General features: G+C 35.0%; 1 protein-coding gene across 5 annotated transcripts in view; it reads right to left on the bottom strand.

Annotated features, from left to right (window-relative positions):
- Positions 1-311: 311 nt before the first annotated feature.
- Positions 312-14994, bottom strand: part of DOCK9 (dedicator of cytokinesis 9) — a 115974-nt gene continuing 101291 nt past the window's right edge. For all 5 annotated transcript variants that reach the window (XM_065678017.1, XM_065678018.1, XM_065678019.1 and 2 more), the window contains exons 44-53: positions 14199-14256; positions 13304-13410; positions 9681-9803; positions 9171-9284; positions 7523-7669; positions 5120-5330; positions 4503-4693; positions 3456-3556; positions 3155-3293; positions 312-1545 (exon numbers count right to left, since the gene is read on the bottom strand). In XM_065678017.1, the coding sequence (XP_065534089.1) occupies positions 1423-1545; positions 3155-3293; positions 3456-3556; positions 4503-4693; positions 5120-5330; positions 7523-7669; positions 9171-9284; positions 9681-9803; positions 13304-13410; positions 14199-14256 (1314 nt within the window). In that variant the 3' untranslated portion in view covers positions 312-1422. The remainder of the gene's footprint in view (positions 1546-3154; positions 3294-3455; positions 3557-4502; positions 4694-5119; positions 5331-7522; positions 7670-9170; positions 9285-9680; positions 9804-13303; positions 13411-14198; positions 14257-14994) is intronic.

The following is a 14994-nucleotide window of genomic DNA, read 5'->3' as shown; positions in this document are numbered from 1 at the left end:
TTCCAGAAGATCATAAGGAAAAGATGATTTCTACTGTCATGTGATGTGAAGTTTCAAAGACTTCCAAATATTAACTATACTGGTTAGTAACAATTTTTAGCTATTGTAACATGTAATTTGAGTCAAATGTGATGGATCCAAACCCAATGTCTTAACTAATAACCCAAATTCCCTTCATTGTCAAGGAATATGAAATAAACCCTAGAAGTGTCTGCATGTCATCTCATACTTAGGCTGCAAAAAGCCAGTTTGTTTTTTCTTATCAAGCTTCCAGGGACACATCTAAAATAAAAACCAGAGCACACAGTGAGAAAAGTAACTACCTTTTTCCTTTTAATATAGATGTAGTACGGAATGTTTAATTACAGCAGAACAGTGCTTCCAGTTAAATAAAATTAAAAACCTTTATTTCCCCCAAATATAAAATTACTAAATTAATGTCTTAAAAGAATAAGAACATGGAAAAAAGCTTTAAATTATACCACCATTTACCACAGTAACCATGATCACCAATTACATACTCCATTGCTTTGGCAAAAAAGTTTTTTTTCTTTTAATAACTGCATATAAACCTAACATAGCAAAGACTGTATACATCTTTATATTGCACTTATTTATATACAGGAATAAATGAACTGTGAAGTCTGCATATACTTGGAATGAGCGGATTTTCACAATAAACTGAAAGCAGAAGGATAACAGCTGGTATGAATATTAAAAAATGCTTAGAAATGTAATACATTTATGTACAGACTGTACGGACTGTATTAACAAACAATATGTACATAACAATTTACTACTATTGATATTTTAGTATAACTCAGTGTTCATTAATACAGACCTTTGGTTGTATTTAGTTGTTTAATAAGAGCTAAGCTCACATACCTCCAAAATGCAATAAGGTATAAAATAAAGCACAACGATTTGCCAAATGGTACAAATACTATTATCAGTTCCATTAAGCCCAAAAAACTAGTGTCTCTGTCTAGCCTCAAAATAGTTCTTGTACTTGGAATCAATCTCTATGTGCCATACACAAAAAGAACACCTGAACGTTACGTCTGCAAAATTACATCCCACAACACTTTTTTGTAATGTGCAATTCATCTTGATAATACTTTCTAATGCAAAAGAGAAATTAACTTCAACTTTATAGTTTTCCAACACACACTTCTGCAATGACATTGTGAATACTTTTAAATGTTACCAGCAAGATTTAAAAATATATATGTGTGCCTCCCTTACTCTAAAAGATTATTACCAGTAACTGCTATTTGCTAAGTGTGCTCAGACATTCGTATGGATTATGCAGCTTGCACGTGCCGAACATTTAGCTTCAAAATCATCCTTGAGTTCGCACACCAATGAAGCAAATCCACATACTTTAAAAAAGAAACAAACAGACTTTCCTTTACAAAACAATCATGCAACTGAAGAAGAACTGGGCATCCCATGAACTGTTGTGCTTGTTGGAGTTCCACTTATGGCGTTGAAAATGTGTAGCGAATTCGGCATAACACTGGCCTTTTCTTCAACAGGAGTAATCTTAAAATGGAAAACATGCATTTACCAAAATATTACAAAATGACACAAGCATTTATAAAACAGCTAGCCAATTTTGTAAGTTGCTTCTCACCCACTCAACTTTCCTGTATGTTCTTAAGAGCAGGGGACATCTTTCTGAGGATGGTTACTCTTCTCAGCCATCCTCTACTACGTTTAGGAGGCCATTAGTTATTTCTCCAATATCAGTTCTAATTTAGGTATTATACTGTCCTCTGCAGAGAAAGCCTTGATAGCTTCTCTCATTTCTTGCGTTAACTTTCAAGAGTTTCAACAGTGACAACAGGCTTGGTTTTTGACCCTCCTTTTTTTAACTTAGAGGTATGATTTCTTATGAAAACCTACCAGAGCACCAAAAAAGACTTAATTCTTAACAACTAGACATTTACTGACGCTAAGATTAGAAATTCTGGGGAAAAAGGAATGTTACAAAACTCAGACAAACTAAAACCAGAAATAAACAAAATTAATTACCATCCCATCTGATCATATTGGTAAGCAGTAGAGGAGAAAAAAAAAAGAAAAAAAAAACCTATTTAGATTCTTTTCTGTATTTTCCACAACAAAAATTTTGCAGTTATTTACAACCCATGCTCTTATAAGACAGCTAATAGTTTCGTCAGTGACATTAGAACAAGCATTGTGAGAAGCTATTTTTCCAAATACAGCAACAGGCAAGCACATAAAGGTAACATTTTTAAAGATTTCAGCGAACCAGCCTCATGATTCTGAGCCATGAGAGGAGTGATCAATCTTATTTGGAAAAAAAAATATACCCCAATAACACCACGATATTTCTTGTAGGCAAGAAATACAAGTTTTGAGAGTTAAGAACCATGACCCCCTCTACGGCTCTGGAAAAAATATTATACAAGTAAGAGTGGAGGAAACAAAAGGAACCTGAAGTGATTAATATGAGATAAACAAAAACATCAAGAAGGCAGGGACCAAGCATGAATCTTCAGCTCTTCTTGTCCCCCTGGAAATAATTTCTTTGCCTCTGAAGTCAGGAAACATTTCTACCACAGATCCCAGATGCAAGGTCCTACTTCTCACTCCATCAGAGTTCTGTTTTACCTTCTCCTATATGACAGCTTGCCTATAGTGAAACAGGTTGGAATACCTCCTGAAAGACAGTTAACTCTCTGTTGCAAAGTAAATGCTCATACCTCCAAAATACAAAGAAAAAGGGCTCTTTGCAGATTAAATCCCCCTTAGTTACCAGAAGTTTAGACTAAGATATTTGGGTCACTCAATAGAGACCCCTGTAACTACACATATGAAATATAGATGACACATATATTCATGTCATTAAATGTTTTGTGTTTACTGTAGTCTTCCTCTCCTACAAAGAAAAAGGCTGGTGCCAACCAGAACTGCTTTTTTAATGAAGCATCTGCAGAAAATTCACCAACAGAAAAAAAATTATGTTCCACAATTCCATGATATGCTTATACTCCACTAGAAAAAAAAAAAACCAAAAACCTGAAATGATCCTTTTGCATAAAGCATTATATACACTTTTACCAGTGGGTTCACATTACAACTACATTTTAAATGCTGGTATGTAAAATTTAATTTCATCACGTACTTGTTCATGCATTATTTCAGAAAGCTCTTTTGCCATTTCTCTGTAGTTGGCCTTCATTTCTTCTTGATATTCCAATTGATCTTCCTTTATAAGTCGTTCATTTACACCCAGAGCATGCCCACAAGCTTCAACAAATTGCCTGGTTTAGATAATAAAAGAAGATCTCAATCAAGAATATAAAAACCAAAAGGTTAATTCAAAATACCAGCTTACAGCATATTTTTAAGTCAGTCAGAACACTAAAGTGTTAAAAGAATTCTGTAAGTCTTAGTAAAGTCATTCCCCCTCCCAAAAAACATACCTAAAAACTTCCTTTAGTAGCTTTACTTTATTGTCTGGATATCTTTTGGTGTTTGTATCATCTAAGAAAGCTCTTGCATATGCTAATGGACCAGCATTAACCTAAAAAGAACATGAATTACAAAATACAGTCAGTTCTCTGACATTTTATCTTAGCAGTAAAACCTACTACAGGTGTCTGTCTGATTTGTTTGTCTTAGGAGAACACATGGATTTCAAAAAAGCTAGACTTATTTCAGAAGATAACTGCTGAAGTTGGAACGTAAGAGCATTAACCCATGCCACTGAGGGCCTCATCTGCATGGTTTTTGAACACTTCCAGGGACAGTGATTCCACCACTGCCCTAGGCAGTCTGTTCCAATGCCTAATCACCTTTTCAGTGAAGAAATTTTTTCTAATATCCAGTCTAAACTGCCCCTGGTGCAGCTTGGGGCCATTACCTCTCATCCTATCACTTGTTCATTAAGACTCTTACCATACTGATTTGTATATGCTACAACTGCTTCATATACTTTATTTTGCTGAATCTTTATGTTTTCTGATTGATTTTTTAACACATTCAGTTCTTGCTAGCCTTAGGCAAAACAAAAATGCTTGACAGTGAGATTTTCTACTAATACCCCACTCCGATATTTTGTCACTTCCTCTTCACCTCCATAGGGATCTTACCAAAATACAAAAGAAGTAATGACTATGTAGAACCTACTGTGAAAGACCTAGGCAAAATCTGCTCATTCATTCTCATATGCGAAGTCACCACTTTATGGTAGTTTCAACATAAACCAAAACCTGCTGTGACTCAGGCCACCATAAATTCCAGGGATGAATCTTAATCCTTTCATGTAGTTGTCCATGATCAGTATTTACCTGAAACACTTTTGTTGCTTTTTCTATTCTGCAAATAGCTGCAAACAGTGATGATATTTCTAACCTAGGACATTCTTGAATACACAGAATAGAAACAAATGATAAAATGCTACTTATACACTTGTTCAAGGACAGAAGCAAGTGAAATTTCAAGCTGGATGGCAAAGCATACAGTCTTACCTGAACACTGACACTTCCTTGTAGCTTCAGCTGCAATTTGATCATATCTACTTCAGCTGAGGAGCAAAGCTGCCTCAGCTCTGCAACTTTTTTACTCATTTCATCAATGGCTACTTCAATTGGGTTTAAATCAGTGTGGTGCTGGTACATTACTGGAATGCGCTTCTTCACATATGGGAAACAATGTATAGCTATGGATGGAAAAAAGTTTCATATAAAGTATTTCAATAAGGTGTGTTTTGATAGAATTTAATGCTAATTTCTCATTTTGAAGTAATCAGTTGCCCAATTTAATATTATATAACTAGAAATACTACCAAATGTACAGGGAAACAAAATATTGAAAATGTAAACATGCATAGCTTTACATGGATTACAGCAAAGAAAGATCACCGATATTACTGCTACTAATAACTAGTGATTTTAAAGTGGTGATTTGTCTAACAGTATTTTAGTATACTTTGCAACTGTCACCTCCAACAGTCATGTGAAATCTACTAAAGGATTTTTTTCTGACAAAATACACAACATATAGGAAAAATGAGTATCAAGAATTAAGCATAACCCTCCCCCCCAAATAAGTTTTCTTTTAATGGAAATTTGCATTCAATCAGTACCTGTTAAAATAGTTCGTCTTTTACACTGTTCTTCTACTCCCCCTTGTCTTTTACCAGCTTGAGTGAAAGGCATCTCAAACATAAAGCGACGAATGTTATGAGTCCTTTCAAAATCTGTTTTTCTTTCCTGCAGCTCTTTTTCTTCGAAGTATGGAATTACATGTGTAACTTGAATATATGCATATTTTGAATCTAAATCCTTAGGATTTACCTTTAAAAATGGTAACAAAAAATAATCAAATAGCTGAAATTGTGAATAAAGTGGATTTAATTGAAGTTACACAACTTTTGGAAATTAAATTTGGTCTCTTAACCCTTACATTATTGAAAACACATGAAACATTAACGCTCTCACAGGGCTTATCTGTTCTCAGTTTCTAACTATTCAGAAGGAAGGAACGTAAAATGACGCTTTACAACATACTGTGAGGTTTTTTTAGTTATTTTGTTTAAATACTCATTGATAACTGCTGTATGGAGAACCGCAAACAAAAACATATTACCAAGTTATACCCACGATTAATACTGGAAGGCACAGGTAGAGAAAACTCAGAAACAAGAATCTGTCTTCCATGAACCTGATACAATAGTAGACTAGAGATGTAAAATTACTAGTGATAAAAAAAAATTAATAATTAAAAATAAAACCCTACACATAGTTCAGATATCACCTCCAGAAGGCACTCCTCCCAACCCGCCTATCTCAGTTCTGACACCGTATGAAGGTCCCAAAGAATACAGTGGTGGGAGCAGAGCAAATTGAAGGCTTCATTATTCAGTTAATTTTGCTTCTGGGACTGGATGGGTGAGGGCCTCATGAACTGGCAGATCTTTAATTTGATAAAATGTGCAACTGTCTCCAGTACCAACAGATAAGGCCTCCTAAGTCTTCACCAAACAGGGTCCCCAGATGGACCAAGGATATATTTTTTATTTATTTTTTGAATTCCCCCAACCATGGGATAAAGAAGGCACCCTAAACCTGTGCATCTTTCTGAAAGTTGTTGCCTACCAGTTTAGTCTCATGTCAAACATTCACATTATCTCTGCCTGTCTCTGAGCCATTTCGCTTGTATAAACTAAGTGGGAAAAACAATACAAATAGACTGACAGAATGGTTTGGGTTGGAAGTGACCATAAGGATCATTCAGTTCCAACACCCCTGCCATAAGCAGGGATGCCTTCCACTAGACCAGGTTGCTCGAAGCCCCATCCAGCCTGGCCTTGAATGCTGTCAGGGATGGGGCAGCCACAACTTCTCTGGGCAACCTGTTCCAGTGCCTCACCACCCTCATAGTGAAGAATAATACACACATGAAGTCACTAGGTAATCCCTGGAGTAAAATGGGAACACAGCTAGAGTCTCTCTGTTGTTATCCTTTTTATATTGGAACATGCTGTTTAATTATTTTTTAATTGGGTTTTTTTTAAAGTTGATTAGACTGGAACTTAAATGGTGATTTTGACAAATGCATTATAATTAACGGTAAAAAATTCAGTAAACTGGAAGAGCTGTGAAAAACTGAGATTACAATATAAATCCCTTGCCATTAACAGCATGAAATCTAGCCCTTGCCTACGTCCTCCTCTTCTTTTAAAGTTCCAGTATTGAAAAGCCCACCATTGCTCCACTTTCAGGTGAAGCTCAGAACTTTGTGATCTTACTGGTGGAATCAAGAAACAGAAGACAGGAAATCGTAAGAAAAGATCACCATAAAGTCTGACCCCAACTAAAAGACAAAAATTGTTTGGGGAAGGGAATAAAAGGAATGCATGAAGGCATCTTGTGCAGTATTTGCTCTTCTCAGCATACAGGACACTGTAGCCCTCTTCAATTCACCAGTTTTGGAGCCTTCAATTACAAAGGAAAGCATTTCCTATGACAAATCTAGATTTAACCAGACGACTGTGTGAGCATACTTTTTCTACAGCTTAAGCATTTATAAAATTGAACAGGCGCACAGACATAGGCAAAGGATAAGAGGAAGAACTGATACAGAATTAAAATGGTATTTACTTTTGCTACTTTCCTCAGAAGAGGTACCTGTTTCTTACTTCAGAAGAAAGTTTGGACACTGCTATTGAGGAGCAGAAAAGAGAAAAAACTTCCAAAGAATAACTGTGCGTGAACTGGCAAGAAATAAAGGTAACACTGAATATGATCATAATCCAAATTTGTTCTAAAATGCAATTATTATTTTGAGAGGTAACACTATGGTAAGTAAGCTTTTTGGTTGTTCTTAAAGATAAACTTATTATGAGATAATAGTTTTCTCATGTCCTTCAACCAGTAGTTTTTAAACACATATTTGTGTGTCAAATAACAGACAGTGAACCCACAGTATTTCAAGTGGATTAGTGAAGTAATATATTAGAATTTTTGGGAGTGAATAGAGATCATACTTTGCCAGAATCCTGAATCATTTTGACATTTTCAGATCCAAATTTGTCAGAGTAGAGTTTCTGAAGTCTTTGGGAAATTTCTGAGAGAGGCGTGAGTTTGGGCTCTTTGTAGATATATTCCTTTCCATCTTCATCCTCAAAGAATCCCTGTAAAAAACAAAGTAATAAAAATCTTGGGGAAAAAAACCCCACACAGCACAATGATTAAGACGAACATAATGTGTGTGGTTCAAAGCAAATATAAACATTTAACATCAGAATTCAAGCAAACATAAAGAGAAATTAAAATCTAAGTAATAAAGGTTTCCTAAGAGGATAAAACCCCAAACAAAACAACAAACAAATGGAAAAATGTACTTATCTACTACAGAATGAGTGAAAGATAATGGAAACACAGTTAAAATTTTAAAGTTTTGCTGTAATTTTATGGTGTGCCAAGCCTTTGAGATAACTTTTTTTCACTTTTATTCAAAAGTGAATTTTCAGCACTGTTTCACTTGCCAAAACAGAAATCTTGTTGCCTAACAGGACTATCTGATTCACAAGTGAGTATTTTGGCAATAGCTAACATAAAAATACTCCGAAAATTTTATGTAGTAATTAAAAATTATATAAAATGAAATTTAATTGTAATGATCTTAATTTTATGTTGTACTAGATTGGCATATACTTCCTTATTTTTTATTACATAAGGCATTTGTTTTAAAACCGTAACTAAAAGCAAAATAGAGTACATGGGAAGTGAAACAGGTCATTGGTTTAAAACAATAAGCCATGTCAGAGTTCATGTTTGAAACCAGAAAACAAATATTTTTGTCATAAACGGAACAGACAAAATAGAAAAGCACAACATATCATGTATAAACACAGGCTAGATTGACAAAAATACCCACATCAAACTAAAGTGAAATGCAGTAGTTTTTACTGCATTGCTTGCTTTGTAAGCAGTTACTGTAATTACCTCAACATCTGTTTCACTGTCTGTAAACTGGTATTGCTATAAAGTTATAAAAAACAACAGAATACATGTAAAGTTATACTGCTTAGAGCATTTTACAATTCTCCATGCTCAGCTGAACAATAAGCAACTGGGCTATGCATGTAGAAAGTGTAATACTTATACTGCGTGGTACCATACATATGCATTCTAGACACATATTAGAGGATGTGAAGCTGTCCAATACAGAGCCAGAACTTTTGTTCGAAGCATGCAATACTGATGCATAGAAAAAGAGTGATTTGTTCTCTAATGGAACTTAATGTTGTTTTTTGAACCACAATGGCCATTAATGCATACCAATCTAAGAAGCAGCCTTGCAAACCACACTGTAGCACTACAGACATTAAGTCAATACGTTGCTAAGAACTGACATTATAGAAAACTTACCGCTGCCTTAAGGTAGTAAATCAAAGAAAAAAAAGGAAAAAAAGGCAAAAAATTTACTGAGAAAAATCAGAAAGAAACTGTATTGGTATTGATGCATGTTTTAAAATGAATTACAGATGGTGTTCAATTATTTCTTACAGAACACATTTCTCGTACTTTTACGTCATGGTGTCAATATAGATGATGAAATAGTAAACATTGCTCTACGCAGTAAGAAGAACCTGAATTTATTTTACAAAATGAAACTTAAACAAAACTCACCTGTCCAAAGAATGCTACCCTGAAATAAGTTCCCAGCAGTCTCCTGCCTGTATGCATAACTTCTGTTACTTTACTGTATGCTCGATGAAGAGTGTCATATAAATGAGCAAGCCTCTAAAAATAAGAAAGAGTCATGGGGTAAAGGAATAAACTAGAACTTTCCTATCTTAAAACAACAATAACTTACGTCCTTGTAGTTAATAATAACTAAAAACATTATTTCATTGAACAGTAGTAATAAGTTTTGCATACAAACCTATTGTATAGAAAAATATAAATTAATATAATAATATATACAATAATATAAAACTTGTGTGGAATAATACACTATTAATTTTTAATTATTTAATGAAAAAATATTTAAAATTAAAACAAAAATTTCAACACGTTCATATTTCATTTACAATTTAAATATTCTTGTTCTGTGATGTCCAATGCGTCATGCAGGTAAGATGAGAAAAATCAGGACTTTTTTTCCTCACTTGAATTTACTTATGATGAATTTACTACCTCAAAATCTCTCCGTTTTTCATAAATAGGAATTATAAGTTTATATATGTCGGCAATGAGTTCGTAGCGTTCTGCCTTCCAGAGTCCATCAGCACACTGCTCCAACAATTCCATCAGCACATCCTAGATTTGGATACACATTTGAAAAAGGAAAAGTATTGAGTACTCATGAAAAGCACAACAAATAATTATAACCAAAGTTCTTTCCAATGAAAAGGGAGATCTTGCCTCAAAACAAAACAGAATGGTCTGAGTCTGCACTCATATTCTTTGTATTTACCACAAACAGCATTTTTTTGTCTAGATACTTCTGACCTCTTAGGTCTAAAAATGACACCTGTGTGAGGAACCTGGGTCTTGAGACCATTCCAGTACCTCGTAACAGGTCGGTTGTCTTTTGGGGGTTTTTTGTTTTTTTTTTTTTTGTTTTGGATTCTTTTTTTTTCAAAGTTTGTTTCCTTGGGATGTTTGTTTTTGGTGGTTTTCTTTTTTTGGTTTTGCACAGAGAACATTATTTTTAAAAGATAGCTATAAAAACACTTGACTAACAGTTCTGAAGGAAACTATCAAATGACATTAAAGATAAAACAAAAGGATACAATACCAAACCTGTACTCAGAGTAGCTATTCAGATATACCTGTGGGATCTAGAACACTTGCTCCAGAATTAAAGTATAAAGTGAGAGAAGCTGAGAAGTCCTGAAGGGTCAAAACAGAGTCACAAGCAAGAAACCACCTTGGATTTGCAGGTTTGAGTCTAATATCCTTGTTTCAAAAAAATAGTTATTTAAGATTAAATAAGAACTATGATTTTCAGTATGTTAGAATGGAAGCATGAAATCTGCATTAGAGCAGTTACATAATAACTATAAAGTCCCTTCAGTTTATCATAATTCTTTATTTTCCATGCATTTGATTTCTTCTGCTTCAGTCAGCACAACAAAACTAAGATACAAACTTCTTGATACACCATATCCCATGACCTACTTTGCTAATGAAGATGTCAAACAAAATCAGCCTGAGTATTCCTGAATACCAGCCTTCACCACCATACTCCAAGCATCTTATGTGTTTGGGTAAGTACCTATTTCTGTTTTTCATAAAGTGCTTTGATATATTGAATTACACTAGATGTTGATCACTTATAGTATCATGTGACCTTTGAAGCGGCTTAATTTACCAATCTGCAAGTTAGAGAAAATCTTCCCATGAAAGTCATAGCTAAATAAGAGACCCAAAAAAAAGAAACCCAAACAAGGAGGTAGAGATTGACTCAGTATCTGTGATGTAGCTGTATTCTGGCAAAATTTATTTGGGGAAAAAAACCCAAAAAATCTGAATTAAATTGTTTCCAGCCTTCATCTGCATGGAAACTGGCACCTGTCACAGGCCTGTTAGCTGTACCGCAGATCTCTCACTGATGGAATGCTTACAGCAAAGTCTAGCATGGAAAGGATACCAGATTCCAGCCTTTTACCTTCCTATTTCTGACACTCAGAAGTTTGGGAGTTTTTTTTAGTATTGCAAGAAGAATTTGACTTGTGCTGCTCAAAAGACTGTCTGGGTAAACAGCTGTTTAATTGAAATGCACACAGTAACTTTGTTAAAAAAAAAAAAAAAAAAGGATTTTCTTTTTTCAGACTAGCACAGTTTTGCTCACATAAGAACACACTGAGGAAACAATCCGTATATGAATGTTTCTATTCATGAAGCAACTAGACCACCTGCTCTGAAGTACTTTTGTAAAATACTAGTCACCCGAATTTACCCATGATTTTTAGTCTACTAAAAACCACACAGTTCTTCCCTATTACTCTTCTTGGGGCAAACTGTAAGAAGTTATCTGAGAAATAGTAACTTTTTTCAATACTCAGTGAGTCAGAGTACTACATGGTTAAGTTTAAAAAGGGTTGCATGCAGAGAAAAATTAAATTTGGCAAGGTTTGATGCTTTTGCAGGCTCCACAGACTTATAATTTCACTCTTGGCTTACTTCCATTCCATGGAAATACTGAGAAATGGAAATAAATTTGTGTAGGGTTCAATGTCCCAGGAAAAGCAGTATATTCTTTTTGCAGGGACTGACTAATGAGAAAATAAATATTTTCTTAAATCTTTCAGTTTAAAAAATAAAAAGAATTTACGTCTGTCAAATGGCTTGTCAGGTAGATACTGACAAGAATTTCTAACAAAAGTTTCCATCAGCAGTAGTCACTAGTAACCAAACTCTTGGCTCACTTAGAGCAGCTTACATTTCATTTTGAGTAACATGCTAAATTTCATGCTGGATCAGGAAAATCAGTCGTTTAAAGACTACAGCACATAAATTAAAACAAACAAAGCAATCTGGTATTGGGTGTCCCTGGAAAAAAACCCCACTGAATTTCATCATTTCAAGTTAATTCCAATTCCTGCCTTCCCAGAAAAAAATCAACAAATTTTGCCTTAAAACTACAGAGCAAAGCACAACCAGAACTTAGGAGTAAAACACAGGTACACTAGGCCTAAACCCAGGCTTAAATCCCTACGTCTTTCATATGTTCCTCCTAAATCTGTTAGCATAGCCACAATTTGCAGAGTCAAATAATGATCATACACCTTTGCAGTATACAATCTAAACCAAAATATCTATCTATCTATCTATCTATCTATCTATATGTAAACAGGCAGTCTGTCCCTCCCTCTACCACCTATCCTGACTAATACATAGTGCAGATTTTCTTTCAGGAAAAAGATTATTTATTTTCTTTTTACATAGGCAAAGATAATAGCAAAATTTACTGTAGAGCACAGATGGATCAGTGAAGACACAAGGAGAGAAACTTAAGCCAAAAAAAAATCAACACTGATGTAAGTCTGGTGTCGGTTAAACTCTTTCCATTGTTATGGCAGATTTCCTTAAGGAAACCATAAACCAACAATAAACCACTAAACACATTTTCATGATTGCTGGTGTAGTAACATTCCCAATCAAAGTCAGTTTAGGGGAAAAAAAAAAAAAACAAAACAACAAAACCCTCAAAACCCCCCAAACAACAACAAAAAAATCTTGCTAACTCTAATAAGCCACATTAGTGTCCATCCTGTCAACTAGCTGAAAAACTTATTTTTGAAATTACAGAATCACAAATGGTTTGGGTTGGAAAAGACCTTAAAGATCATTTAGTTCCAACCCCCCTGCCATGGGCAGGGACACCTCACACTAGACAAGGTTGCTCAAGGTCCTGTCCAACCTGGCCTGAAACACTGCCAGGGATGGGGCAGCCACAAATTCCTTGGGCAACCTGTTCCAGTACCTCACCACTGTCACAGTAAAGAATTTCTTCCTTATATGTGGCCTAAATATCCCCTGTTTAAGTTTGAAAATTTTGCTTACTTTTACTGCAGTAGTGGTGTTGAGATGATGCGCTAGTGCTTTATTTAATATAAATATATATAATAAATTCTCTAAAGCCGAGACAGCTCACAGAAGTATTTTATTTCAGTTTTAGGATTAGAAGAGCAGCTAAGAAAATAATTGTAATATCCATCACATCAGCCAGCCTCCAGACTGAAACACAAAACTTAGAAAAAACAGACAGCACTTCAATGTGCATCACTTTTAACACTCTTACGTTTACTTACTTCATTGAAGTGAACATCTTGCATTCCAACATCCTCCATCATTGAAGCCTCTTCATCAATATTAGGTGTGATTACTCTGAAAGCAGTACAACCTTGCCTAAACATCCCTGTCATAGAAAAAGCAAAATAGACAAGTTATTTTTTCTCCACCAGGATAATGTTAGGCCATTTTGTGATGCTGGATAAAGCAGAAGACATATTTAAAAATACTTAACATTATACATACTAATTAAAGTCTCAAGAGCAACCAGTAAATACGACAAAAGCACATATTTATTTCACACTTATTTTCACTATTTCTGTAGCATTTAAATACTATAGAAGCACATGTTTGTTTCCTAGCTCATTCCTACAAAGATTCTTTCTGCTCACATGCGAGTCTGACCACCAAAGGTTTTATTGAATGACTACCTCAAATGCATTTTTCTTGCTTCTGGAAATACCACAGGTGGAAGTCTGACTCTCTGTATTACTGAGAAGAAATAACTTTTATATAACACTATTATCACTGACTCAGCATTTAAAAATCTCTATGAATTTATTTTGACTTCTCTGGCAATGACAGATTTTCCTAAATGCAGTGAGAGATTACTTGTGGAACAAGAATATTCACTGGTGAGTTTTCTTTCGCAAGGGTCTGACTTCGGCTATTGACGGCTCTGGTGTAAAATTAGCGTGTTTTTTTATTTCCTAAAAACTTTACTTCCCCTTTATCTGAAATGCTGCCTCTTAGATATGCAAGTATACTCTTAAATACATGAGTATACTATCTGGTTAGGTCAGAATTTTTTCCTTCATAACAATGAAACACCTACAACTTCCTCAGGGAAACTATTGCTTATCCTAAACTATATTGAAAAAATAGAAATATTATAGTAAGATTTCAAAATCATACCTTTTCGTGTGAGATATTCTGCAACCAATGCTGCTACATGGACATAGCACATTGCTGCCTAAAACAGAAACATGTAACAATCTTGTAAATTACAATTATAATGGAAGTACTAAACCTAAGGTATGTAAGAGCCACACGCTGAGATAATTTCATAGAATCATAGAATCATAGAATAGTTAGGGTTGGAAAGGACCTCAAGATCATCTAGTTCCAGCCCCCCTGCCATGGACAGGGACACCTCACACTAAACCATCCCACCCAAGGCTTCATCCAACCTGGCCTTGAACACTGCCAGGGATGGAGCACTCACAACCTCCCTGGGCAACCCATTCCAGTGCCTCACTACTCTAACAGGAAAGAATTTCCTCCTTATATCCAATTTAAACTTCCCCTGTTTAAGTTTGAACCCGTTACCCCTTGTCCTGTCACTACAGTTTGGTTTTCCTTTATGCTGCTTTGCAGGAGATGTCCTATGACTGGTTTAAGAATTCTCCACCTCATTTATGCAAAAGAGTACCTGCGCAAGAGCACTCACTCTTTACAAGAGCATTGTGTAGCATGGACAGCACTAGATACCCCAAGTGACCATGGATCATGAATTACAAGGTAGGAACACCAAACTAAAATAAAAACAGGCAAATCAGGCTTTTTTTTCGGGGGTGTATTTTAAGTATTATGTGAAGCAAAAGATCTATTAATTATTCTACTCAGCCTTTGATGGTTCTTCTGCTAATCTGTTTTGTCTTTCTTTGCTCCAGACCAAGAATAATGGAACAAAATCTGGTGACAAACCATT

Source organism: Lathamus discolor, chromosome 4 (assembly GCF_037157495.1).
Source record: "Lathamus discolor isolate bLatDis1 chromosome 4, bLatDis1.hap1, whole genome shotgun sequence".
NCBI lineage: Eukaryota > Metazoa > Chordata > Aves > Psittaciformes > Psittacidae > Lathamus > Lathamus discolor.
This window is presented reverse-complemented; position numbering and strand designations above follow the sequence as displayed.